The sequence below is a fragment of the Olea europaea genome, chromosome 12 (genome assembly GCF_002742605.1).
Source record: "Olea europaea var. sylvestris chromosome 12, O_europaea_v1, whole genome shotgun sequence".
Classification (NCBI taxonomy): domain Eukaryota; kingdom Viridiplantae; phylum Streptophyta; class Magnoliopsida; order Lamiales; family Oleaceae; genus Olea; species Olea europaea.
In genome coordinates this window covers 1,046,734-1,074,544 of record NC_036248.1, presented here as the reverse complement: position 1 = coordinate 1,074,544, position 27,811 = coordinate 1,046,734, and the positions used below count along the sequence as shown (strand labels likewise).

At 35.0% G+C, this 27,811-nt stretch overlaps 3 protein-coding genes and 1 pseudogene across 4 annotated transcripts; 1 reads left to right on the top strand and 3 right to left on the bottom strand.

Annotated features, from left to right (window-relative positions):
- Positions 1 to 2,513: 2,513 nt before the first annotated feature.
- Positions 2,514 to 5,989, top strand: LOC111405079 (pectinesterase-like). Its single transcript, XM_023033783.1, has 2 exons — positions 2,514 to 3,631; positions 5,078 to 5,989. Exons 1-2 carry the CDS (start codon positions 2,590 to 2,592, stop codon positions 5,773 to 5,775), a joined length of 1,740 nt encoding a protein of 579 aa, XP_022889551.1. The 5' UTR covers positions 2,514 to 2,589; the 3' UTR covers positions 5,776 to 5,989.
- A 42-nt stretch (positions 5,990 to 6,031) lies between these two features.
- On the bottom strand, positions 6,032 to 12,518 carry LOC111405080 (proteasome subunit alpha type-5). 2 transcript variants are annotated; one of them, XM_023033784.1, is made up of 10 exons: positions 12,399 to 12,518; positions 12,214 to 12,259; positions 12,011 to 12,092; positions 11,828 to 11,908; positions 10,860 to 10,973; positions 10,665 to 10,766; positions 7,749 to 7,807; positions 6,754 to 6,856; positions 6,499 to 6,564; positions 6,032 to 6,364 (listed from the first exon to the last, which is right to left on the bottom strand). In XM_023033784.1, the coding sequence occupies exons 2-10, from the start codon at positions 12,225 to 12,227 to the stop codon at positions 6,272 to 6,274; spliced, it is 714 nt and encodes a 237-aa protein (XP_022889552.1). In that variant the 5' UTR covers positions 12,228 to 12,259; positions 12,399 to 12,518; the 3' UTR covers positions 6,032 to 6,271. The 2 variants fall into 2 exon arrangements, with proteins under 2 accessions (XP_022889552.1, XP_022889553.1); XM_023033785.1 differs by lacking the exon at positions 6,032 to 6,364 and having other exon boundaries at positions 6,499 to 6,592.
- A 5,012-nt stretch (positions 12,519 to 17,530) lies between these two features.
- LOC111405040 lies at positions 17,531 to 26,004 on the bottom strand (annotated as a pseudogene).
- LOC111405077 (translation initiation factor eIF-2B subunit alpha-like) lies at positions 25,972 to 27,625 on the bottom strand. Its single transcript, XM_023033781.1, has 5 exons — positions 27,572 to 27,625; positions 27,247 to 27,399; positions 26,990 to 27,131; positions 26,509 to 26,750; positions 25,972 to 26,303 (listed from the first exon to the last, which is right to left on the bottom strand). The coding sequence occupies exons 1-5, from the start codon at positions 27,623 to 27,625 to the stop codon at positions 26,097 to 26,099; spliced, it is 798 nt and encodes a 265-aa protein (XP_022889549.1). The 3' UTR covers positions 25,972 to 26,096.
- Between the last annotated feature and the right edge of the window lie 186 nt (positions 27,626 to 27,811).

Genomic DNA, 27,811 nt, shown 5'->3' with positions numbered 1-27,811 from the left:
TGCAAGAGTATGAAAATTAGATTAAATATTATTAATGCCCGTTTGATTTTTATTCTTTGATCATAAAAATGAAAAATATGATCGTTATTCATCAAATCAAGCCACTATATTTAATTTTTTATATCTTTTATAAATTTCATAACAATTATATTTTTTATATTATTTTTATCAAAATGAAAATCAAACCGACTCTAAAGAATTAATAACAGGAGAGAGATTCAAATTTACATGCAAAATTTCAGCATTAATTTAAGGAGCTGATTTGTGGTTCTTTTTGGATTTTGACAGATACGTGATTAAGGCTGGCAGTTGGCACCAACAAACCAATCAATCAATGGACCCTTTGTTTCGATAAAATTATTAGAAAAAGGATAACGTGTGATTGAAATCAATGTTTAGTCAAATAAATAGAGTTTTTCATGAAAAATAGAATTTAAATTTCGTTTCCAACCAAAATGACATATTTGATAGTAATATTTTTTCACGGAATTTGTTTTCCTCCAACCCCTCACGTGGCCGGATTTTCCACGGTTTTAATAAATTGATTTTCTTTGGGTTTTGATGGGAAAATGCTTTTTTAGCTTTTTTAAAATTTTAAAATTTTTATTTTCGCAATAAGACTAATTTCTATCCACAATTGTAAAAAATTTCATCTCTTTAATTGACAATTTTCATGAAAAATAAAGTCAAACCAATACCAAAAAATCTAAAATTTTAATATTTTTCAGGTAGAAAATTATACTAATCAAACATATTTAATTGACAACTCCCATTAAAACAAGTTCTAGGCAATTCAATTCTTTGAAATTAATTTTCTTTCCATCCAAATTCCATTCTTGCAATTAAACGGATCTTAAGTCTAAATTTTATATTTTGGCAGAGCTTTCTATCAGTATTTAAAAAAAAAAAATTCAAAAATAAATAAATGGATAATGATCGAATGGGTTCAATCTCATTTAATTTAACATTAGCAATTCCATTTGTACAGGAAATATTTCATAAAAATGCACCAAAAATCTTACATTATGCGGGGCTCATTTTGTAATAACAAATGCCCAAAAAATCACCGAACCAATAGTGCTGTCTCTGTTCTGTATTGTTGTACAGTTCACTGCTCATTTGTCATTGCTTTCTGTCATAAAAATTTGTCAATCACGTGCAACTGTACTGATGATTTAATTTCTATGGTCGAAAACTGACCTATCAATCTTTCTTAGCAAAATGTTTTTGTCATTGAAGATTTTCAACAATACAAGTTTAAACTTCAGAGTTTTGTTATTTGTATTAGAGTAAGGGGATCGGGCCCCACACATTTATTGGCGTGGACCTCCCGACCAGCATGTGAGTAGCAGGTAATTCAAAGTGTCAAACTCTCCGAGTACCTATAGCCAAACTCTTGATAGTAGTAACTAGTAATAGAGGAACCCGATTAAAGAAAATTTGTTTTAATCCAGTAACTTTATGGTTAACTAACTGTTATTTTCAACTCCAATGTTCCTACTGTAGGAAGAAAGGAATCGATTGGCATACCAATAAAATGCAGCGAGTGGCTAAAAATTAACGATAACTGGCAACCCACTAGCAAATGCTTTGTCGTTTTTTTTTTTTTTTAAATAATAAAAACCCTCCTCTTTAAGCCATCTAAAATTTAAGCAGACTCTCAAGGAGTCGAATAAGTGTGATGATTTATTATGGCAAGTTAGCTATTATTATCAGATTTCGGAAAAAATAGTTCGTCATAAAATTTATTCCTTGTTTGATTCCCATTTTGAAGTAAAGAATGCATTTTGAATAGTAGTCTTTCTCTTTGAAGAAGATCTCAATTCCAACGACGATTTCATTAGATATCTTACAATTAGAATCCCTCTTTTTTCCGATCCAGTTCCTCCACCACCGCGAACCCCAGTTAGATACAGGCATGCTACACTTTTTAGTTATTGGGAGAACTCAAGTACTCTCTTTCGGATTCAGGAAACAATTCTCAGAGATCTTTTTTCCTTTTCGAAGATATTGGTGGAAAATGTTTGGTTAAAAATTAAGGAAAAGATTTGCGTTTACATTTGATATTATTTTATTAAAAAATGTATGGTTAAAAACAAATTTTTAGAATAATGGAGATCAAACAAGGGCTTACTACAAGTTCGGCCACTTAACTTAATATTTATATTGTTAGTCAATTCTTCGATAATGAATCTCTAGTTCAGATTACAACTAATATTTTTAGAGAACTTGATAATAATAATTATGCAGAGAGCAAAGAAAGTAGACAAAATTATGTTGAATGACAAAACGGGATGGCTACCGCCAAGAGATAAAAAATTGGATTTAATTTTAAAAAAGTTTTCATCTTTACAGACTTTTCTTAAAATTTAAAGATTGTAATAAAGTAGGAAAATGCCAAAGTGACATGATTGAAATTTTGAAATTTCGATCACTCCGCATGTCAACAATAAAGTAACAGATGTAGGGATGGACCACGATTGAAATTTTGAAATTTAACAAGTAAAGAAAAGTATAATCAACTCATATATCCTACATACTTCTTAATCTGCAACATTTCTTCATCCCCTCTCGGCACTACCCAACGCAATGTCCTGCATTAAGGATTGCTTCTCCGGAATGTCATACTCCGGCGGCAATCAAATCACCATATCCAAAAAGAAGAAGAAACTTTTACTTTTATCTCTTGTTGCTTCAGTCTTATTAATAGCTGGAGTTACCGCAGTAGTCGCCAGAGTAAATTCAAGAAAAAGAGACTCCCATATCTCCCCGGCTCACATCATTGTCAAATCTTCGTGCAACATTACTTTATACCCAGATTTATGCTATTCCACCATAGCCAGTTTTCTTACACAAAACAAAAATGTGAAAAGCCAAAGGGATGTAATTGAATTAGCCTTGAACATTACTCTTACTACTCTTCAGAGCAATTACTTCAAGGTGGAGAAGCTCATAGCTAAGGGCAAGAAGTTGACAGAACGTGAAAAAACTGCGTTGAATGATTGTCTGGAGACGATCGATGAGACCCTTGATGAGCTCCATGAAACTGTTGAGGATCTTGAAGAGTATCCCAACAAGAAATCTCTTAAAGAACATGCTGATGATCTGAAAACCCTAATGAGTGCTGCCATGACTAACCAAGAGACCTGCCTTGACGGATTCTCGCACGATAATGCAGATAAGCACGTGCGAGAAGAGTTGATTAAAGCAGAAGATCATGTGGAGAAAATGTGTAGTAATGTTTTGGCTATGATCAAGAACATGACTGATACAGATATTGCAAATGAGATGAAAATGAGTGGAAGAAAGCTTATAGAAGATGATGATAGCAGGTGGTTGTCTGCCGGAGACAGGAGGCTACTGCAGTCTTCCTTCGTGACTCCCGACGTGGTGGTGGCGGCTGACGGCAGTGGGAATTACAGTACGGTGTCTGAAGCGGTGGCTGCCGCGCCGGAGAAGAGTAGCAGGAGATATATAATTAGGATTAAGGCTGGTGTTTATAGAGAAAATGTGGAGGTGCCCAAGAAGAAAACTAACATAATGTTCTTGGGAGATGGCAGAAGCAACACTGTTATCACTGGAAGCAGAAATGTAAAAGATGGTAGCACCACCTTCCACTCTGCCACTGTTGGTCAGTTCATTCTTCACTTTCTTTTAAGTTAATCCAACCATTTACTTGAATTAGGGTTTCTTTGGATTTGCATTATGCCATTTTTATTGCTAACTTCTGTATGATAAGCATTATTTCTTGGTTTAGTATCATTTAGAAATTTAAATTGCTAAAAGGTAAACATCGATCAAATTTGCTCAATGGTCCATAGGAAGCAGAAAAGAGATAAACATATTTATATCTTTGATGATTCGATAGATGAAAATGATAATCATTAGAAAAGAAGGCGTAGGAGTAATTTGGTAGAGATTAAAATCATATTTTGATAAAAGTTTTTAAAATATATGATTGAAAAGCTGTGAATCACATTAATATTTTGATAAAATTCTAAATTTTAATCCATTTCAACAATGGGCATAATTTGCCAACTATATTTAGATTAAGCCCGCCTCTATTATTTGGATTTATAATGGGAGAATATTGTTTTTTTTTCCTAATTGGATGGTCGTAAAAAACGAAAAAAAATTCGATTTACGTATATTATTATTTTATTGAAAATTGTGTGATTAAAAATAGGAGAAAGAAAAATCTAAATAAAATTGACGAGTTTTTAATGGGGGCCAAACAGAGGCTAATTTTAAGTCAAAATTAATCATTAATTTTAAATACTCATTTTATTATATTCACAACTCTTTAAGCATCAACTTTTGTTAAGGGCTTGTTTGTGCTCTTTTAATTTTAAAAAGTGTATTATAGAATAGTAATTGATTTTGAAATGTGTAGTTAAAAAAAAAAAAAAAAACTACTTATGTGTAATACTATTTTAATGAAAATGAGTGATTAAAAATGAGTACTGTGGGGGTAAATAATGTGTTAGAATGTGTTAGAATGATTGACTAAAATTTACTAAAAAAGTAATTTTAATCCCAAGGGCTGTACCAGCTGGTTGCACTTTTTGTTTTTGTCAATTAGTACGTACCCTTTAGTCTTTTCTGTTGTTCTTTCCTTTTCACTTATTTAAATTACGTAACTTTTAGGAAAATTTGAATAGGGATGATATTGGCCGACAAATGTGTTTGATTTTTAAATGCAATATTTTCTATAAGATAGGGAAATATTTCGGGGCAATTGACTAATGTTTTCAAGACAAATCCACTAATTATGTAGATATTATGAATTATTTTCATATATATATAGTCTATTTGGGAGTGATTTTTTCTTCAAAAAATTAATTTTTTGATCGTTATTTCATTATTTCAGTCGTTATATTTGACTTCTTCTCTTATAGATGGATCACACTTTTCTTTTAACGATCAAAAAATCAATTTTTAAAATTACTCCCAAACATGTTCATATATTATTATAATTAATCTTACGTAGTACAGGTCTCCTGCTTTAAAAGTGTAATTTTGTGACTATGGAAAAAGAATTTTCGTAAGATTTCACAGTTGATTGTTCGTGGTGCAGCTGTGGTAGGCGAAAGGTTCTTGGCTCGGGACATTACTTTTGAGAACACAGCGGGGCCTTCGAAACACCAAGCTGTGGCACTCCGTGTCGGCGCCGATTTATCAGCTTTCTATAGATGCGATATATTAGGCTATCAAGACACTCTCTATGTCCACAAAAATCGCCAATTCTTCATCGAATGTTTAATCGTCGGCACAGTCGATTTCATCTTCGGCAACTCTGCCGCCGTGTTCCAAGACTGCGACATCCACGCAAGGAGGCCGGATTTCGGTCAAAAAAACATGGTAACAGCCCAAGGCAGAACTGATCCGAATCAAAACACGGGTATTGTTATTCAAAATTGTAGAATTGGATCCACTTTGGATTTAAGATCCGTTCAGGGTAATTTCACCACATATCTCGGGCGGCCGTGGAAAGAGTATTCGAGAACTGTTATAATGCAATCTTTCATAACCGATGTAATTCATTCTGCCGGTTGGCATGAATGGAATGAAAGTTTCGCGCTTAATACTCTGTACTACGGCGAGTTTCAGAACAACGGCATCGGCGCCTCCACTTCCGGGAGGGTGACATGGAGAGGATATAAGGTGATTACTAGTGCTACAGAGGCGCAGAGTTACAGCGCCAGCAGATTCATTGCAGGTGACAGCTGGTTGAGCTCTACGGGATTCCCATTCTCTCTAGGGTTACAAAATTGAAACCCTAATTCTTGGACTTGGTAAGTGTTAATGAGCATCTCTTGTGGCAACCTCGATGTCATCAAGAATATTAGATCACTTCAATATGTCGATTTGGTTTTTATTCAATCAATTTGGACTGGAAACTAGAGATAAGTTACCCAAACAAGCCCCTGTTTGTTTTCCATTATTTAGCCATTAAAATGAAAAATATAATGATTATCTATTATATCAAGTCACTATATTGGAATTTCTATCTTTTGTATGGAGCTCATGACGATCATATTTTTCATTTTCATTCTTCAATTAATGAGAAACAAATGGGCCCCAAACATAAGCAAGAACTAAATTTGCAAGCCTTCGAGAAAAGAATAGGCCCAAATTAAAACCCATAACCATGAAGTATAAGCAAGCACATTCACCAAATGAAGTATTTCAACAGACAGTTTAAATTGGAAGAGAAATTTGAGATTTGCATTACGCATGAAGCCATAATGGGAACTGCTAGATGCCCTTCTCATAGGCGATTGATAACAGTTTCGACATCAGATGGGGTGTACAGATGATATCTTGGGGCCACACTCGCAATATCAACGTTATTGGGGGTAACCTGATATACCGTTAACAGTGTCAATAATACACTCAAAAACCAAAAATACTCGAACAATCAGAATTTCCTAAACCCCAAAAAGGGGAAAAAAAATTATGGACTAAGAGTGCCCGTTAAATCATGCAGCAGCTTACCTTTTCTTCCATAACTTGCTTCAAAATGGAAAGTGCTATGGTCTCCGCTTCTTTAAGAGTTAGATCCTGCTCACAAACAAACGAACCTCATATCCTGGGGGTACAGTTTACTTTTTCATCATGTTATGATATTTTCACATGGAGAGCCTTGCATATTTATTACACATTACTTCTGGTGTCTAATATATCAAGAAATTTAAGAATAACCATTGGTCAACTAGATGTAACATGTAGTTAAGTAAAATAATTAGTCACCTTGTTATACTGCTCTTGCAAAGAGCTATCAGCACCTTCAGAACCTGAACCGATGGCTTTTGCATTGCATTGCCAGAATGTGCCAGAAGGATCAGTATAGTATCTGTTTATTACAAAATCCAATCAGTAAAAAATACCAGCAGAAATGAATATACCTAAACAATCAGAACGTAGCGGAAGTAAAAAAAAAAAAATGGAAAAAAAAAAAAAAAAAAAAAAAAAAAAAAAAAGCACATTTTGGAATCAAAAAATTGCTTTTCCTGAAAAATTGATGAACTGATGGTCACCTTTAAAGTTTTGTAAAAATTGCATACATAAGTTATTTTGGATTGTGAAGAAAATGTATGAAACAAGTAACACTCCTTGCACAATGGAAACTCAACCATTTACATTTGACAAGTTAATCCTTGAGAATTCCAACACAATGTACAGAAGCGGAAGAAAGTAAGGAACTGCATCACACTGCTGCCAGATCACAATTCCAAATATATTAAGTAATTATCTAACAAGCTCCATAGAAGAACAAGAAACACAGGATGTAAAAGTAAAAATCCAGCATCATGTAGAGACAACAGTAGATACTTTGGCAAATTTCATTACTAGAAAATCATATCTGTAGGTTGTTTGATAGTAAAAAACTCAATAGTGGATAGAGAAGTGTCAAAGTTTCCTACGCATGTCAGCAGTTATATACCTTCCAGTGTGTAGACACACAAATTAATTTGATTATTCAATCCCAGTTAGCTAGTATGGTCTAGTTATAACTTTTTACTCATTGTTCCAAAATTCACGATATTCCAGCATGTTCATCCTGTCAATAAAATTTCTTAATCACAAGTTTAACAAATATCATTTGAGTTCAAAAATTTATGCTGGCATGACTGCTGCAAGTTGAAGAGCAATCAAGTGGAGGCAGAAATATTCTAGACCATTGCAACAAGTTACACCAACCCTCCAGTCTCAAAAATCAATATTTAAATAGAAGTAACACTTACAAGCAGGGACCATTCTCGTCATGACCAGCGATAAGAAGAGATACACCAAATGGTCTAGACTGCATGAAAAAAGAAATATCAAATGCCAAAAAAAAAAAAAAAAGAAAAATTGTAAAATGCCGAGAAGCCAAACGGAAAATAAGATGCAACTTTAATACGCTGAGCCCATACCCTATGGAGATGATAAAACAATAAAATAAGCAGGCAGCAGCTCAAAGTAAATTAATACACTTTAGTACATCCCCCAGAGAAAAGTTTAATTCATATTAACAACTTTATCTTTGTGGAAACTATTACTATCTACCTTCATAAATTTGCATTCCTACGAAGCCTAAAGTGTGCATTAAGGACTCCTCGTTCTCTTGGGTCTCAAGAAGCAGCAAAATTAGAGGGATATAATTATAATCAAATTACAGATATATTTCCTAAATTAAAGGTTAAAAATGTGATAATAAGAGATACACCATAAGTTTCAGAGCAGCAGACTTATATCCTTATACATAACTGCTACAAGGCAAAGAATTTTAACATCCAAAGTGAAAATAAAGAAAAGGGAAATTTATAAGTATGATAACAAACATATGCTAACCATTGACTCTTCATCTCCTTCACCAAATCGCAGGGCAAGATCACAGAGAGCTTGTGTGGTTGACTCCACTGTCATGGGCTCACCATAAGAGAACCTATGATTCTGCAAAATCAAAATTACTAAATAATAAACAATTGTCCATATCATTCTACCACTGGACGGCGGGTTACAATGGAGATTAAAGTCTACATGTACCTGAGTTTCAACTCGAGCATGTTCAACCAGTGTTCGGGCATCAGCAATTAAACCACTCATAGCACAGCCAATATGCTCATCTATCTCCATAATCTTCTCCACGCTACTAGGCTCCTACAATAGAATTAGAATATGAGAAATCAAAAAAAAAAAAAAAACATGACAAAAATTGTTTGACATCTACTTTCAAAAAGAACTAGTAAATTTAAACGATGCCAACTCCAAGGCAAGCTTTTTATATAGTAATATGCACCGAGGCAAACTGACTATGGTAAAAGCAAGGATAATCTCAAAGTCTATAAGATCCTTTTTGCGACAAGAGCATCCATAGCTAACTTCTCCTTCAGCATTAAGTTTCTCCAAACAAAGTTAGGTATCACGATACATTCTAACCTCCTCCATGCTGATATTAATAAACTAATTTTGACATTTTTTTTTTTTTTAACTAGAATCACATCATGAATACTGGTGTTAGAACACTGTTTCCATATATTCATTCTAGTTCATCTGTAATTACTCTTGCAAGGGCTCAAGCTCAAAAATGAACAAACTCCATTATTTACACAGTGATTAGCATTTTGTTCAAGCACCAAGAAATGAAATTTAGAAATAACATAAGGTGATATCAGTACTAGTACAGTTACCTAAACGAAACTTAATTATAATTTAGTGTTAACAGAACAAGTTGATAAACATAAAAAATTCCAACCCAATGATTCTGAAGGAAAAGGGTAGTAAATGTACCAAAAGTGGAGAGGTAATGCGCTTCTCGACATTGCCAAGCTTTACTCACTAAACTTTAAACTATTTTCGAGTGACTATTGGACTTCATAATTTTTTGAGAAAATTATTTTTGTAAAATTCCACCTAAAGTAAAAACATAAAGCCCTTGTTTGAGCCATATATATATATATATATATATATATATGTTGGAAAATATATTTTGATGGAAAAAATAGTCCAAACAAGGGCAAAATAAATATCGACTAGATAATGCGATTCTCAATCTAATATAAGAATATTGATATTTGTCAAGATATTAATTTTCTATTCGTCAATAGCTATGTTCAAGGGAAAAGAAGATTACTAGGAGCCTGTTTGGTAGAGCTTAAAAGTCAATTAAAATCAATTTTTGATCGTTATTTTATTATTTCAACCGTCATTTTGAATTTTTCTCTCACAGGTAGAACCCACCTTCTCTCTAACAATCAAAATATCAATTATCAAAATCTCTACCAAACAAACACTAAGTTATTTTATTTCTAACTCCAAAAGCATGCATGAAGTTTCTATAAATCCATAAAGTAGGACCCGTCTAGTTGAAAATTGAAACTATGAAAATTATTTTATTTTTTTACATTTCGAAAACTTAAAAATTATACAATTGACTGATGGTAGGAGTTATTAAGTAAATATTGTATTTTATAATTTTTGATATTTGATATGTATTATTTTAATTATTAAATAATTATTAAAATGACTAAAAACTAAAAAAAATATTATTAATGATAATACGCCAAAGCCTCGCCTAGGCTGGCTTAAGCTCGTAAAGCTTGAAATTTTGCCTTCACGTCGAGTTACGCTTTACGCTTTTTAGAACACTACTTCTGACCATTTATATATAAAAAAAAAAAAAAAAAAAAAAAGAAAAATTGTAAAATGCCGAGAAGCCAAACGGAAAATAAGATGCAACTTTAATACGCTGAGCCCATACCCTATGGAGATGATAAAACAATAAAATAAGCAGGCAGCAGCTCAAAGTAAATTAATACACTTTAGTACATCCCCCAGAGAAAAGTTTAATTCATATTAACAACTTTATCTTTGTGGAAACTATTACTATCTACCTTCATAAATTTGCATTCCTACGAAGCCTAAAGTGTGCATTAAGGACTCCTCGTTCTCTTGGGTCTCAAGAAGCAGCAAAATTAGAGGGATATAATTATAATCAAATTACAGATATATTTCCTAAATTAAAGGTTAAAAATGTGATAATAAGAGATACACCATAAGTTTCAGAGCAGCAGACTTATATCCTTATACATAACTGCTACAAGGCAAAGAATTTTAACATCCAAAGTGAAAATAAAGAAAAGGGAAATTTATAAGTATGATAACAAACATATGCTAACCATTGACTCTTCATCTCCTTCACCAAATCGCAGGGCAAGATCACAGAGAGCTTGTGTGGTTGACTCCACTGTCATGGGCTCACCATAAGAGAACCTATGATTCTGCAAAATCAAAATTACTAAATAATAAACAATTGTCCATATCATTCTACCACTGGACGGCGGGTTACAATGGAGATTAAAGTCTACATGTACCTGAGTTTCAACTCGAGCATGTTCAACCAGTGTTCGGGCATCAGCAATTAAACCACTCATAGCACAGCCAATATGCTCATCTATCTCCATAATCTTCTCCACGCTACTAGGCTCCTACAATAGAATTAGAATATGAGAAATCAAAAAAAAAAAAAAAAACATGACAAAAATTGTTTGACATCTACTTTCAAAAAGAACTAGTAAATTTAAACGATGCCAACTCCAAGGCAAGCTTTTTATATAGTAATATGCACCGAGGCAAACTGACTATGGTAAAAGCAAGGATAATCTCAAAGTCTATAAGATCCTTTTTGCGACAAGAGCATCCATAGCTAACTTCTCCTTCAGCATTAAGTTTCTCCAAACAAAGTTAGGTATCACGATACATTCTAACCTCCTCCATGCTGATATTAATAAACTAATTTTGACATTTTTTTTTTTTTTAACTAGAATCACATCATGAATACTGGTGTTAGAACACTGTTTCCATATATTCATTCTAGTTCATCTGTAATTACTCTTGCAAGGGCTCAAGCTCAAAAATGAACAAACTCCATTATTTACACAGTGATTAGCATTTTGTTCAAGCACCAAGAAATGAAATTTAGAAATAACATAAGGTGATATCAGTACTAGTACAGTTACCTAAACGATTTTTTTTTTTTTTAACTAGAATCACATCATGAATACTGGTGTTAGAACACTGTTTCCATATATTCATTCTAGTTCATCTGTAATTACTCTTGCAAGGGCTCAAGCTCAAAAATGAACAAACTCCATTATTTACACAGTGATTAGCATTTTGTTCAAGCACCAAGAAATGAAATTTAGAAATAACATAAGGTGATATCAGTACTAGTACAGTTACCTAAACGAAACTTAATTATAATTTAGTGTTAACAGAACAAGTTGATAAACATAAAAAATTCCAACCCAATGATTCTGAAGGAAAAGGGTAGTAAATGTACCAAAAGTGGAGAGGTAATGCGCTTCTCGACAGCAAGAATCACCCCTTCCTTAGTTTTTACGGCAATCGCAGTGGAACCCAACTATAAGGATCACAAATAATACGAATTTTGATCAAAACCAAAGTAATTTAAACTATATCCACGAAGATGGATATATATTAAAATTATCGTGAATGCGGTCACCTTGATGGCTTCAATGGCATATTCAACTTGAAACAATCGGCCTTCTGGAGAGAAAGTGTTAACTCCTCTATCATACTCAGTCCTTAGAAAAAGGGATAAATTCACATAAAAAAATAATAATAATAATAAATTAATAAATTAAAGAGAACACTAAAACCTCCTATAACCGCTAGGTTTCGAGTTGAAAGGCGATTCTTTTTTACCTTGTGAGGAACATTTTCGATTCGATTATAAGAGCTCAAAAAATTGCTGCAGATAAGTTTAACACAAATTAGGAAAGGGTACAAATTTAACAACTGCACAACTTTGCCGAATCAAACTCCAAATTTCTCTAAGATAATTTGAAAATATATGTAAAGAAAAATAAACGGATCTGAATCTGACTAACCTTAATTAGAGAAGGAATTAGAGAGCAGACTGAAAATTTTTTGGCTGAATTTTATTTTATACTCTGCTTAGGAGCCCTTCTTGTGAAGCAAGGCACGATTTGAATAATGTTTAGATTGGAGTGAAATGTTTTGTTGGTCACTAATTTATATCTAAGTCACACTTTACTCTCTCAATTTTAAAATGTTTTAAGTGATCACTAAACTTAAAGATCTATCACATTTTATTCACTGAACTTTAAAATACTTTTGAGTGATCATTAAACATTAATACGTTATAGTCTATAACTCATTTATCATGTTTCATTAAACATTAAACTTAGGGCATGTTTAGTAATGATTATGAGAATTGACATTTTGATGTAGGTTCTATCTGTGAAAGAAGAAGTCAAAAATGACAGCTGAAATAATAAAATAATGGTAAAAAAAATTTAATTTATTAGGATAATTTCTTTCTGGTTTATATTTTCTTACATGTTTATTTTCATCTAAATAAGGTTTTCTTCTATTAGATTTTCTAAGATAATATTTTTTCTTAAAAGGTTGACTAGTTTTTCTTTTATCATATTTTCTTTTATTCTTTTCTCTAAAATTTTTACCATAAGTCTGGGGTGTATAAATATCTTTACAAAATTTATAATCTGTCTTTTTTAATTGATTTTGAATTTGTAATTCAATACATTTTTCTTCTAAACATTGCAGTATAAATTATATATATATATATATATATATGTTGGAAAATATATTTTGATGGAAAAAATAGTCCAAACAAGGGCAAAATAAATATCGACTAGATAATGCGATTCTCAATCTAATATAAGAATATTGATATTTGTCAAGATATTAATTTTCTATTCGTCAATAGCTATGTTCAAGGGAAAAGAAGATTACTAGGAGCCTGTTTGGTAGAGCTTAAAAGTCAATTAAAATCAATTTTTGATCGTTATTTTATTATTTCAACCGTCATTTTGAATTTTTCTCTCACAGGTAGAACCCACTTTCTCTCTAACAATCAAAATATCAATTATCAAAATCTCTACCAAACAAACACTAAGCTCAAATTGACATAAACCTTAATTTATATCATAATCTTCCTTTACATGGAGAAAGTAAAATGGAGAAATTATGTCTCAAACATGCTATGAAATTTTTGATTTAGAATTAGTAATATTAATCAATATTAATGAAATAAAATTTTTAAAGTTATCACAATGTAATTCAAGAGGAAAAATTACGTCTTTTTCATGTATGATATTTTATACTTCAAAATTTTTCAATTTTTAAAAAATTGAATTCAATAAGTAAAGTTCAGTGATCACTAGAAAACATTTTAAAGTTCATCACAATATAATCAATTTTAATGAGGATAAAATGGTTCTTTCATATTTATTACATTAAATAACAAAACACACAAAACAAAATAAATAATGAAAAAACTGTGCCCTCTTCTTCCCAAATCCACCAAATCTCCAATCTAAATCAATAATTCTTGGATCACAAAGAATACAAGATTTTTCACAAAGGAGTTAATCACAATGATTGAACTGCCAAGAGAGAGTTTAGCAAGAAGAAGCACAATTTCTCACAAGGAAAAATGGAAGAAGAAAATGAAAGAGAGGCTGCTGCTTTTCTGTTCCTCCTTGCTGTTACGTTTTCTGTTTTAATGGCCGAGACAAGATGTTTCTTTTGTGAGCCCATAAAATATATAACAATCTTTGTTATTGGGTAAACAATAATACTATTTGTACATCACTTTTTCTTACATCAATTTTCACACTCCTCATAAAGGTGGGGTCCACGATTATTTTAATCGTAGACCCCACCCATTTACATTTGTGTGTGCTGTGAAAAAATGTGTGAATAAAAGTGTACATGTAGAATGGTTGGCGTGTAAAAGCCCAGCTAGATATAATAAGTCCCCATTAATTAATCCAATCTATGGAACAATTGAATGTGAACAAGTTTTCTGGGCAATTCGACATTCGCTTTTAAGTTTGTGTTGTTTTGTGTATTTTCTTGGAATCTAGGGACGTGGGTTTCTCGATTTTGTTTGGACTTTGATATGATGTGATTATTTTTTGTATATGGTGATTTTTTCCGCTGGTCGGAGGAGTGCCAGGGCCGGAAGAATGTAACCGTTGGTGGCGGTTGTTGTGGTTGGGGTGGGTGGATTTGGGAGGAAGAAGTTACGGCTTTTCTTCGTGTTTTTTGTCATGTTATTTAATGTGGTTCAAGTTAAATTTTTGGTTAACTAACGAAATTGTAGATAGAAATTGTCAAACACCTAGCATTTTGAAAGGTTAGAGATGACGGCTACAATAAAATAAATATTTGATGAAAGTTTGCTAATATTTTAAAGATTTGATGATTTTGCTGCAATTATCCAAAAAAAAAAATGAGGGGCTAAATTACCAACTTGTTAACCTTGTTTCAAAATGTTTATTCGATTATTTAATTAAGGGAATAAGTGCAGACAGTTCGGTTCATATAGCTTATTGAGCACTGAAACTGAAAGGATTTGAAAGGAAAGACTCCTACAAGATAAGGAAAGGCTAGATTAAATAGCATTACTCATTTGGAAATTCATTGAAAAAAATGGTAAACATTCATGATAGATTGGATGAATGGAATACCACAATTAATTGATAGGTTAGGAAGCGTCTCTGCGCACACAAAGAAAGTTGGGGCATTTTGCATGCCTCCCTTCGATGTTGGACTAAAGTCAAGAGTACAGTAGCTCAAGAAAGACTCAATCAAAAAAAGGTTAAACTCCAATCTTAAGGGTCCTCCACCGCCCCATCCTTGGAGCATCATGAGAGAGGTTAATTGCAAAATGTGCCTCAATAGGTTAGGGAACAAGAACTGTTTGTACACTGGCGCTTACAAAGAGTCACACTCCATGTTTCAGAAAAGTCGAATCATCTACGATGGAAAGTCAAATATTTTCTCAGATCAACCTCCATTTACGTACGGGTGCTTTCAGTGTTGCAGACGGGGTTTGGCAGTGCTCTGCATTGGTTTGTGGATTTATTCATTCACTTCCTTTCGATGAGCATTTGTGATCACTTGGGAGCATTTGTAAATAACAAATCATTTTCATTTGTCACCACACATTTTGACAAGATAGCATTATTCAAACCAAACTATCCAAGAGGATGACACAGCCCTTTATGGTTTAGACCTCCTTTGTCTTTTCACAACTTGCAGGTACAAAATCCAAGACCTTATCGTGAACGAATTTGGATTCGAACATCTCATTTCCATTTCCCAAATATGCCCGTGGGCATGATTTCCCTTATCATCTTTGTTCACGTAGTCCTCATTGGGAGGTAAATAGGTTTCATGATTCACTGTCTAATAAAAAAATGGTGCATTTTAAGCATTGTACAATGAAACAAGAAACTCGTCATCGTCTAGTGGATAATATATCTTTACTAATGATATATTAGATTACTAGTTAATGGTGTTCAATAATAAATATCGAACATTAGCAAGTAACGAGCGTGATAAAATTTTTGATTCAAATAAAAATCAAATTTTCAATAGAATGCAATAAAAATTAATAGAATGTCTAGTTAAAAGTTATGGATCAAATGAAACGTGTGATTAAAATTAATGATAAACTCTAACTTAATTTATAATCAATTTTTTTAACTAAACCCAAATTGATGCTAAATAATATTATAGAAGTAAAAATGTTTCAAAAAAACATTTTATAACACCATAGAGTATGTACTAGCACTATTAGGAAAATTTGCAGCAATAGTCCCTAACCTTTTCCATTTTTACAGACTTTACATTAACCTTCATTTTGTGTCAGCGAAAACTTTCTAACCTTTCATAAATATGCAGTTGGAGTCCAAATAGATGAAAAATATCCATTTGACCGTTAGTTAACCAAGAAAATTAAAATTTGATTAATATTAACCAAATTAAAATCGAAATAGTGAGTTTAAAATTATCACATTAAAAAATACAATAAAAGGGAAAAAATGGTCTCTTCTTCACCCCCAGTATATCCTCCACAACTAAAAACCAGTAACCAACATTGCTTGGCACCATTGCCAGTTATATTCTTCCCCAACGCCCATTCCAAAACCCCACCCAAAACCAAACCATTGCCACCAAATCCACAACCACTACCACTTTCGCTACCATCTTCTCCACTGCCAAATGGAACCTAAATAAAAAAAAATAAAAATAAAATCAATGAATCTGCAAAAATCAGCCTCCCTGCCGTCGACACCATGGTCGGATCCACACATTACTGGAAAACCCTTATTCCCTTCTATACATCCCAACCAACCACCAGCCCTAACTCCACCAAATGTTGCCTAAATAACCACCCAAAAAACACAAATCGATTTTTATTGACTAATCAGAATTCTTTCCCAAGGTCAGTCACACTGATAGGATCACACTTACTGTCGTGAACTATCACATGTCAACTCCCACAATCTAGGCGTCCAATCTGATGATGATATTTCAACAAAAAGGGGACAAAAAATCAATACAACTTTTGGGATTTCAAATCCTGCTCTTTGCGTGGGCGGGATTTGATTTCTGGGTTTGATAGAAATGAAGTTAATTTCTGGTTTTATATTAATGGTGGTGGGAATAGGTGGCAGTTGCTAAAGTTTTTTCTTGTTTTGATTTTTCGAATGTGGGCGTGAGTTTTCTTAGTTTGATTTTCAAATGTACAGTCGGTCGAACATGACAATGGTGGCAGTTTCAAAAAAGTCTCATCGGAGAAGCAGAGACTGCATCAGATTTTGATTTGGGGGAGTGGGGTGGGGTTGAATGGGGTAGGATTATATATTTATTTTTATTGTTTTGGATTTTATAATTTAATTTTTAACTTACTTAATATGAGGAAAATATAAAGTACCATTTTGCCCATTCTAATTTCGTCAAAATTAATCAAATTTTGACTTTCTTGGTCAACTAACAATCAAATAAATATTTTCCATCCATATGAACTCCAACTGCATATTTATGAAAGATTAGGAGTCTTTGCCGACACAAAATGAATGTTAGCATAAAGTCAAGAATTGAAAAAGTCTGCAAAAACAGAAAAAGTCAAGAATCGCTACTAAGACTTTCCCCAAACCAGCAAGATGGGGGCAAAGTGGGCTCAATAAACCCTACCCATCATGGCAGGAATATCATCAAAAGACCAAAGATCCATAGCGATCCCATCTTGAGTAGTTTCTCCATTCATGAATGTATAGACTGAGGCACAAATATAGCATCTGGAAGAACTTTATCTCGGATTCAAGTGCTAAAAGCTCTTCGAAGAAGATGTTTACAGTGTTCTCGTCAGCAGGCAACAAATACTCAGAACTAGACTCTGGTTTCTTTGCTAAACTGGCGTCCTCCAGATACTGAGTTTGATCATCTTCTATGGTGGCAGAAAGAACAGAAAATATTTCTGGGGTCCTTGAACAATTTTCACTCCAGCCAAAGTTCGAGCAGTCAAAAGAGCTGCTCCCTTGATCGGAGTTGAAATAAATATTAGCACCATTTGGAGTAAAATACTTTAGTCCAATATCATCAGTGGTAGAGTAGAAATCAGTATAGCCTTGATGCTCTGTTGGAGGTTTATTTTCCTGGAAACCGAAAGAATTGCTCTCATTGTCCATCATGATCATAAAAGGCATAATCGGGTATAGGCTGGATTGAACTAGCTCTAGGTTTTCTTTAGGAAGAACTTTCGGTGCAATCACTGCACTGCCAGAATCACAGGCTGGAGCTTCTTCTGCAAAAATTCACCTTTGCATTCTTGCCCCCGATCTTCCTAGCCTCGGTATCTTAAGCCCTTGCAGCTTCCTCAGCAGGGTTAAAAGTGTTGGAAAAAATTGAGTGAGCAGCTCACTTTTGACACAATTTTCGATGGGACCCGTTGATTCAATGTGGAATATCAAACTTGATATATGTTCTTCTCCGCGAGAACATCGATTTCATGTATTTATTTGCCAAAAGTGAAGTTCGGGTGAATGAGAAATTGAAGCTCAAAATTGGTTATTGGAAGTTGATTTTATGGGAAAAAATGCATTTATCCCACATAGAAAAACTAAGGAAACTTAAACCACTTTATATATGGCTGTAGTTTGGAGATTTGTAATCATGTGTAGTATAGAGACTCTCCACGTGAGCGCGCAAGGGGGTGCAAATCACGAATCGAAATGGCCTACGGACCTTGAACTTGGGTACGGGCGCGACCTGCGCATACGAATGTCGGATCGAATAAGGCAAAAATAGCCCCATCGGTGAGCCCACATTTTGCCAATTTTTTTTGGCTTTCTCCATAACTTTCGAGTTTCTAAACTGAAAAAACTCCAATGGACTCCCAATGGTCACGATATTAATGGGAAGTAACTCCAATGGACTCCCAATTGTCACAATATTAATGGGTAGTATGCCTATAAAAAGGCTCATTCTCCAGTAATCTAACACACTCGAAAATCTCACCTACATTCCTGCATACACAGTTTCTTCTTTTTTGCATCCTTATCCAGTAAGGTCTTATGGTGATATTGTTCAGATACTAGATTAGTTCGCCGAAATAGGACCGTGGTGCTCGGATTCTACTTATTACCGTTGTATCCTGTGAGACAACTGCTCGAACTGAACCTCCAGCACCTACGGTGAGGGGGCGAAACTGTCTTAAGGAAATTGTGTACGCACGGGCCTTGATTTGAAATCTGCTGCAATTTTTGTTTTCTTTCTACAGATTATTTCGCATTACTATTTAATTCGTGCAGTTTGTAGTTCCATAGTGTGCAGCTTCCAGATTCAACGTTTATAGTTTTAGCCTGCAGTTAACTTATATTTCTGATTTTGTGTTGCTAAACAATTTTTTTCAGCCATTGGAAAGTTCTGAAACGGAATTTTTTTTGATAAATTGAAATCTTTTGCCTTGTGGCTATTAATTTCAATAGTCGGCTATTGCAATTGAATAAAACTTATACAATTGGTTTCAACCACTGGTGACTTGTTTTCCCACAAGCTTAAGGCAGTTCATGAATTCGGAAAACAAGAGTTGATTTTTGATTTAACTAAATTTTGGTTTCTTGGAACTAATATTTGGTTTGTTTTCAGAAATGGAAACCGAATCGAACAACATGGATGTGACCCAAAATGTTCCCATTGGAAATCAGGTTGTGGGTTCTAATGTGGCTCAAGGGCCAAACTCCGTTGTGGCTCAGACTGTGGCTAGAATGTCAAGTCATGTTGTGAGCCAAACTGGTCAAACTGTAACTGTTTCGGTTATTCATGGAGAAAAATCGGAGAAATTCAATGGCTTGAATTTCAAAAGGTGGCAGCAGAAACTGCTTTTTTACTTGACCACCTTGAATCTTGCGAGATTGTTGACTGAAACTATTCCAAAGCTTAATGAGGGTGAGGGAGATGTGCAAGCATTGAGTGCACTTGATGCTTGGAAGTATTCGGACTTTCTGTGCCGAAATTATATCATGAACAGCCTAGCAGATGCGCTGTACAATGTGTATAGCACCATGAAAACTGCTAAGGAATTGTGGGAGTCCTTGGACCGGAAATACAAAACTGAGGATGCCGGAGCTAAAAAGTTTATAGTCGGCAAATTCCTAAACTATAAGATGGTGGACTCCAAAACTGTTATCAGTCAAGTACAAGAACTCCAAGTGATCTTTCACGAAATTCATGCCGAAGGAATGATATTAAGTGAAACTTTTTAGGTGGCTGCAATTATAGAAAAATTGCTCGTCGCGTGGAAAGATTTCAAGAACTACTTGAAACACAAACGAAAGGAAATGAACGTCGAAGAACTCGTTGTTAGACTTCGAATCGAAGAAGACAATAAGAGTTCCGAGAAGAAGTGGTTCAATCCTGGTGTAACCAAAGCCAATGTTGTGGAGTTTGATCAAAGTAGTAAGAACTACAAAAACAAGTCTGGGCCATCCGGTGGCAAAAGAACCAAGCAAGGACCGAAATGTGGAATTGTCAAGAAGAAATTTCAAGGGAAATGTTTCAATTGTGACAAAGTAGGTCACAAGTCTTCGGAGTGCAGATTATCGAAGAAGAAGAAGAAAGAAGCGAACGTGGTTGACTACATGGCACAAGATGTGTCGAAGCTGAATCTTACAGCAGTCATTTCTGAAATAAACATGGTGGGTTCAAACCCTAAAGAGTGGTGGATTGACACCGATGTTACAAGGCATGTGTGCTCTGATAAAGAGATGTTTGATACGTTCGAAGCTGTTGAGAACGGGGAAAAGTTGTTCATGGGAAATTCAGCAACTTCTGAAATCAAGGGTCAAGGAAAAGTGGTTCTGAAGATGACCTTGGGAAAGGAGCTGACTCTCAACAACGTGCTTTATGTGTCGAAAATTCGCAAGAATTTAGTGTCCGGGTCGCTTTTGAATAAGCATGGTTTCTGCATTATTTTTGAGTCAAACAAAGTCATTCTGTCAAAAAGCGGAATGTTTGTTAGAAAATGTTATGTTTTCGACGGTATGTTTAAACTCAATGTAATGGTTGTGAAACCAAAAAATGAATAAAGCAAGTTCTTCTACTTATGTGCTTGAGTCTTCCAATTTGTGGCATGATAGATTAGGACACGTTAACTATGATACTTTACGAAGACTAGTTAACTCTAAATGCATACCTAAATTCAGTAACGATTCCAAACATAAGTGTGAAACTTGTGTTGAAACAAAATTGACAAGGTCGTCGTTTAAATCAATTGAACGGAACACAGAACCACTAGATTTAGTTCACAGTGACGTGTGTGATCTAAAACTTGTACAAACAAGAGGTGGCAACAAGTATTTTATTACTTTTGTTGACGATAGCACAAAATACTGCTATGTATATCTACTTAAAAGTAAGGATGAAGCTATAGAGAAATTTATTCTCTATAAGAATGAAATAGAGAATAAATTTAATAAGAAAATTAAGGTGCTGCGAAGTGATCGAGGTGATGAGTATGAAGCACCATTTGCTGAATTCTATGTACAACACGGAATCATATATGAAACCACTGCCCCTTATTCACCGCAACAAAATAGTGTTGCTGAACGAAAAAATCGTACCTTAAAAGAGATGATGAATGCAATGCTCGTAGGTTCTGGGTTATCTCAGAACATGTGCGGAAAGCTGTGCTATCAGCAAATTACCTTTTAAATAAGGTGCCCCGAAATAAATCGGAAAAGACCCCATATGAGTTATGGAAAGGAAGAATGTCTACCTATAAACACTTGCGAGTGTGAGGGTGTCTTGCTAAAGTGGCTGTTCCACCACCAAAGAAGGTAAGTATAGGCCCGAAAACTATAGACTGTGTCTTCATTGGCTATTCACATAATAGCAGTGCGTATCGCTTTCTTGTGTATGATTCAAAAATTTCAGACATACACAAAAACACAATAATGGAATCAAGGAATGCTACATTCTTTGAAGAAGTATTTCCATACAGATCCAAAGAGGAAGCAAGCTCCTCTAAACGAACATATGAGACAATGACTGAAAATAGTCAGAACGAAGAATTAGAATAGGAGACTGAAGTTAGACGCAGCAAATGGGAAAAGACGGAAAAATCTTATGGTCCTAGTTTTCTGACCTATATGATAGAAAGTGAATCTCAAAGTTATCAAGAAGCAGTGAATTCCTCGGAAGGACCTCAATGGAAAAAAGCCATTGAAAGTGAAATAGATTTCATACTACAAAATCATACATGGGAACTAGTGGATCTTCCTCCAGGAAGCAAACCATTAGGCTACAAATGGATTTTCAAAAGGAAAATGAAAGCAGATAGAACTATCGAGAAGTATAAGGTCAGATTAGTAATTAAAGGCTACAAATAAAGGGAAGGTCATGATTACTTTGATACGTATTCTCCAGTGACGAGAATAACATCTATTAGGATGATACTTGCGATTGCCGCTTTGCAAAATCTTGAAGTACATCAAATGGATGTTAAAACTGCCTTTCTAAATGGAAATTTAGAAGACGAAATTCACATGGAATAACCTGAGGGGTTTTCGTCACAGGACAGGAAAAAAAAATCTGTAAACTGGTGAAATTACTATATGGCTTGAAACAAGCACCAAAACAATGACATGAAAATTTTGAAATGTCATAATTGAGAGTGGATTTAAAATCAATGAATGTGACAAATATGTTTACGTCAAAGACACTAAAGATGGATATGTCATCTTATATCTTTACGTTGACGACATGCTTATTGTTGGTAGTGACAATAAGATGATTGAATCCACTAAAAATATGTTAAACTCGAGATTTGGCATGAAAGATATGGGTTTAGTTGATGCTATACTTGGAGTGAAAATCTCAAGAACATCAAATGGGCTTGTTCTAAGTCAGTCACATTATGTGGACAAAATTTTAGGAAAATTCCATAAGGATGATACTGGCTTGACTAGAACACCAATAGATACGAGTCAACATCTGTCTAAAAATAGAGGAGAAAGTATCTCTCAAATAGAATACTCGAGAGTTATCGGAAGTCTAATGTACTTAATGAGTTGTACTAGACCAGATATAGCCTACACAGTTAGTAAACTGAGTAGATACACGAGTAATCCAGGAGCTGATCACTGAAAAGGAATTGTAAGAGTACTAAGGTACTTAAGATATACTCGTGACTATGGACTACATTATACTAGATATCCAGCAGTCATTGAAGGATACAGTGATGCTAATTGGATATCTAATATAAAAGACTCAAAATCCACCAATGGATATGTGTTCACATTGGGTGGTGCTGCCATATCGTGGAAATCCTCTAAGCAAACGGTTATAGTCAGATCTACAATGGAATCTGAGTTTATAGCTCTAGATAAATGTGGTGAAAAGGTTGAATGGTTGTGCAACTTCTTAGAGGATATTCCAGGATGGTCAAAACCTGTGCCAACAATTTGCATATATTGTGACAGTCAATCAGCAATAGGAAGGGCACAGAGTAACATATATAATGGTAAGTCTAGACATATACGTCGTAGACACAATACCATAAGACAACTACTCTCAACTGGAGTTATCACTATTGACTATATAAGGTCAAAAGATAACATTGCGGATCCGCTAACCAAATGGTTAAATAGAGAGTTAGTTATGAAATCATCGAAAGGAATGAGACTTAAGCCCTTGAAAGAATAAGTCATTACAAAGGAAAACCCAACCTAATTGACTGGAGATCCCAAGATCTAGGTTCAATGGGAAAACCTAACTGTAAAGACTTGATAAAATCACTGTGGGGGTATTACTTTCTGTCCATTCCTATGATGTAACAGTGATGCCCGTAAGGTTGAAGGTTAAGCAATAGGATTTTAATGATTTTTATGCGTCGTAAATCGAGCCAAGTAATGCGGGTTACTTATAATAAGAAATCACCTATGTGAGAGAGAAGTGGGGCCGCTTCTAAGGGAATTGTGTGGGGCTCAATTCTTAAGAACTCTCACAGAATCAGACATATGTTCATGAACAAAACGAACATAACAATGAGAATTGGATTATGTTAGGAAGAATCATGTGTGAGGTATATCATCGTTTACACAAACGGCAGAACAGTTCAAGGATATCGCGTCTACTGGTCAGACAGTAAAGTAAATATGCTTTCATAAGGGAAGGTTCAAAGGGTAACACCTACCTATCCTATGCAGGATTCAACCGCTGAACTTTATCACCAAGTCTTGTGTCCCACGTTTTGTGTCTCTCCCAATTTTCATTCATGTGGGGGATTGTTGGAAAAAATTGAGTGAGCGGCTCAACTTTGACACAATTTTCGATGGGACCCATTAGTCTAATGTGGAATATCAAAGTTGATATGTGTTCTCCTCCGCGAGAACATCGATTTCATGTATTTATTTGTCAAAAATGAAGCTCAGGTGAATGAGAAATTGAAGCTCAAAGTTGGTCATTGGAAGTTGGTTTTGTGGGAAAAAATGCATTTATCCCACATAGGAAAACCGAGTAAACTTAAACCACTTTTTATATGGCTATACTTTGGAGATGTGTAATTATGTGTAGCATAGAGGCTCTCTCCACGTGCGTGCGCAGGGGGAGCCAATAACGAATCGAAATGGCTTTTGGACCTTGAACTTAGGTGCTGGCGCGACCTGCGCACACGAATGTCGGACCGAACAAGGCAAAAATGGCCCCATCGGTGAGCCCACGTTTTACCAATTTTTTTTGACTTTCTCCAATGACTTTTGAGTTTCTAAACTGAAAAAACTCCAATGGACTCCCAATGGTCACAGTGTCAATGGGAAGTAACTCCAATGAACTCCCAATGGTCACAATATTAATGAGCAGTATGCCTATAAAAAGACTCATTCTCCAGCAATCTAACACACTCGAAAATCTCACCTACATTTTTGCATACACAGTTTCTTCTTTTCTGCATCCTTGTCCAGTAAGGTCTTGTGGTGATAATGTTCGGATACTAGATTAGTTCGCGGGAGTAGGACCACGGTGCTCGGATTTTGCTTATTACCGTTGTATCCTGGGAGACAGCCGCTCGAACTGAACCTCGAACACCTATGGTGAGAGGGCGAAACTGTTTTAAGAAAACTGTGAACACACAGGCCTTGGTTTGAAATCTGCTGCAGTTTGTGTTTTCATTCTAAATATTATTTTGCATTACTATTTAATTCATGCAGTTTATAATTCCATAGTGTACAGCTTCCAAATTCATCGTTTACAGTTTTAGCCTACAGTTAACTTATATTTCTGATTTTGTGTTGCTAAACAATTTTTTCAGCTGTTGGAAAGTTCTGAAACGGAATTTTTTTGATAATTTGAAATCATTTACCTTGTAGTTATTAATTCCAATAGTCGGCTATTGCAATTGAATAAAACTTATACAATTAGTTTCATCCATTAGCGACTTGTTTTCTTACAAAAAGTTCCGAGCCAAAGTTGGATCCCTTTCTTTGGGTCACGAAGCTCAACTGTCCATTTACCCCATGGGCGTTGTCGGATCCCTCTATACTTATTCTTCCTCTTTCTCTTCGAAGATTTCTCAGCATCATCATTGTCTTCAGAATGTTCTATGGACTTGGAACCTTCAAGGGAAGAAGGAAACAAGATTTTAGAACATAGAGGCACCACAAAAATGCATTGACAGCAGATCAGTTAAAATACATCATTAAAATGCAACAAGAGTTTTCGGTTTATCCAACCCTTGGAAGCTTTCTCTACCCATAAGCAAACATATATAACGAATTTATCTCACGCCTTGTTGGCAGCCGTAGTGTGGTGGTTCAATTCTTAAGACATGAAATTGGACTCTTTGTAGACGCAGTGTACAAGCAGCTCTTGGTCCCTAGCTTATTGGGGCACATTTTGAGATTTACTTCCCTCACAAAACTTTAGGGCCGAGCAGTGAGGGCTCTCAAATTTTGGGTTCAACCTTTAGATAATGAATTCAAAAACCGTTTGAACAGATTGGACTCTATATCAGATAGTCCCAGACTGCTGATTTTATAAACAAAATCTACAGCATAAGGAAATATTCGTGTCTAGAGGTAACTTCATGANGGGGGGGGGGGGGGGGGGGGGGGGGGGGGGAATATAGATACAAACTTCTGCAAGTGCACTCACATGCATATATAGAAAAGTAGGCCACAATCACTAAATTGCAAAGCAAACATGTCTGTGCAAATCAAGGATTCAAGTCGCTGCAATGCCAACTAAATACGTCATAAGTAAAGCTGGATGAGCTCGTCGCTTACTACAGATGGTGACAGAACACCCAAATCCGTGAAAAGGAAGGTAAGATACTGAGGAGGTGTATAATCCCGGGCAGATGTCTCAACCTCAACCTTGGATGGAATCGGTACCCCAAAATCAATTGGATGCAAGGCCGGAACCATGTCCTTTTGGTCCAATGGATAGAGACGAGCAAACTGCAAAGACGAACATCAAATTGTAAATTGCTAAGGACTAAGGCAAAAGGGATTTATATCTACTGTAATTCCATCAGGAGTTTGTGGCTCAAAAATGATGAAAGACGACATAGCGATGGAAACCTTGAGGGTCATTTACCATCTTCTTTTTAGAATCTAGATGGCTCATTCTAATACAAGACAAAAGATAGCATTCTCCAAATACCTTGTAGCTTTCAGCAGCAACATAAACTGGTTTATTCATGCTCTTAGCAACCAATGCAATTTGGTAAGTCCCCATCATATTTATTATACCTCCGCTTTCCACCACTCCATCTGCTCCGACAAACACCATGTCAACTTCATCCATGCTATATGCCACCGCAGAGTCTATCAAGAGCTTAACAGGAACATCAAGCTTGGCCAGCTCATTGGACAGTCTTAACCCTGTCCTGTCTGGTCTTCCCTCTGCATTCAGGAAAACCTAATATCAAACTTTATACTTTTTATTTGAAAACAAACTAAAGCTCCATCTTCATAATGATGAACTTGCCTATCAGCACTAACTGAAAGTAGTGGGAAATCTTTCCAGTGGACAAGAGTGTCGCATGCCTTTCCCATTTATTTCAAGAGTGAACGCCGCCCACCCCCTCCAAGACCCTAAATAGCATATATTTTATAACTGCAGAGCAATTTTAGAATACAACCTGTGCAGAGAACTCGAAAAAGTTTCCTATTTTGTGCTGCTGTCCTCAAAACTTCCAACACCACACGAGAGAAACCATGTACCAGAATTGTACAGCCATCAAAAATAAATTCTTGACTGAGCATTGCAATTATCTTGCGAGCCTGCAATATTCAACAGCTTTCTGGGTTAAAGAAATTTCAGATTCACAGTGAATGTAAATTGGTCAGAAGACTGATAGTTGCTTGAAAATTGATAATTAGCTTGCGAATGGGATACCTTGTACGATATCTCACCAAACCTCTCTGCACGTTCAAGAAGGCGGGACTTTGCTGAATTGAAGTCCTCATGTTCCAAAGCTGAAGTTCTTGTTACATATCGCATAAACAGATCACAGCCAGCCGTTAAAGAGATAGAGGTGGCGTCCCATGACTGAAGCAAAAACACAGATATTAGCAACATTAGATCGTCCGATGTACTTCAAAATTCTTCTACAAATCATTTGCACAATGTCAGCAATTGCCCTATCACTAATCTTACTGATCATGTTCAGTTGTTACTGAAGAAAATCAAAAAAACCTTGCAAAATATGAATATAACCTACTCTCAATTGCTTCAGAGTGTAAGATTTGAATGCATACATGCACATAAAGTACATGTACACAACATATAAAATCATAGCATAACTTTTCCAAGTAAAATAATGCAAAGCAATTTTGGGGGAAAAAAAATTTACAGATAAAAGCGAAAAAAAAAAAAAAATATGTAGTGGTCTAAGAAATAGACCGTCACTCAGCTAGGCCTACAAATGCTTCTTACAGCATGTGCATTGAATCCTATCATT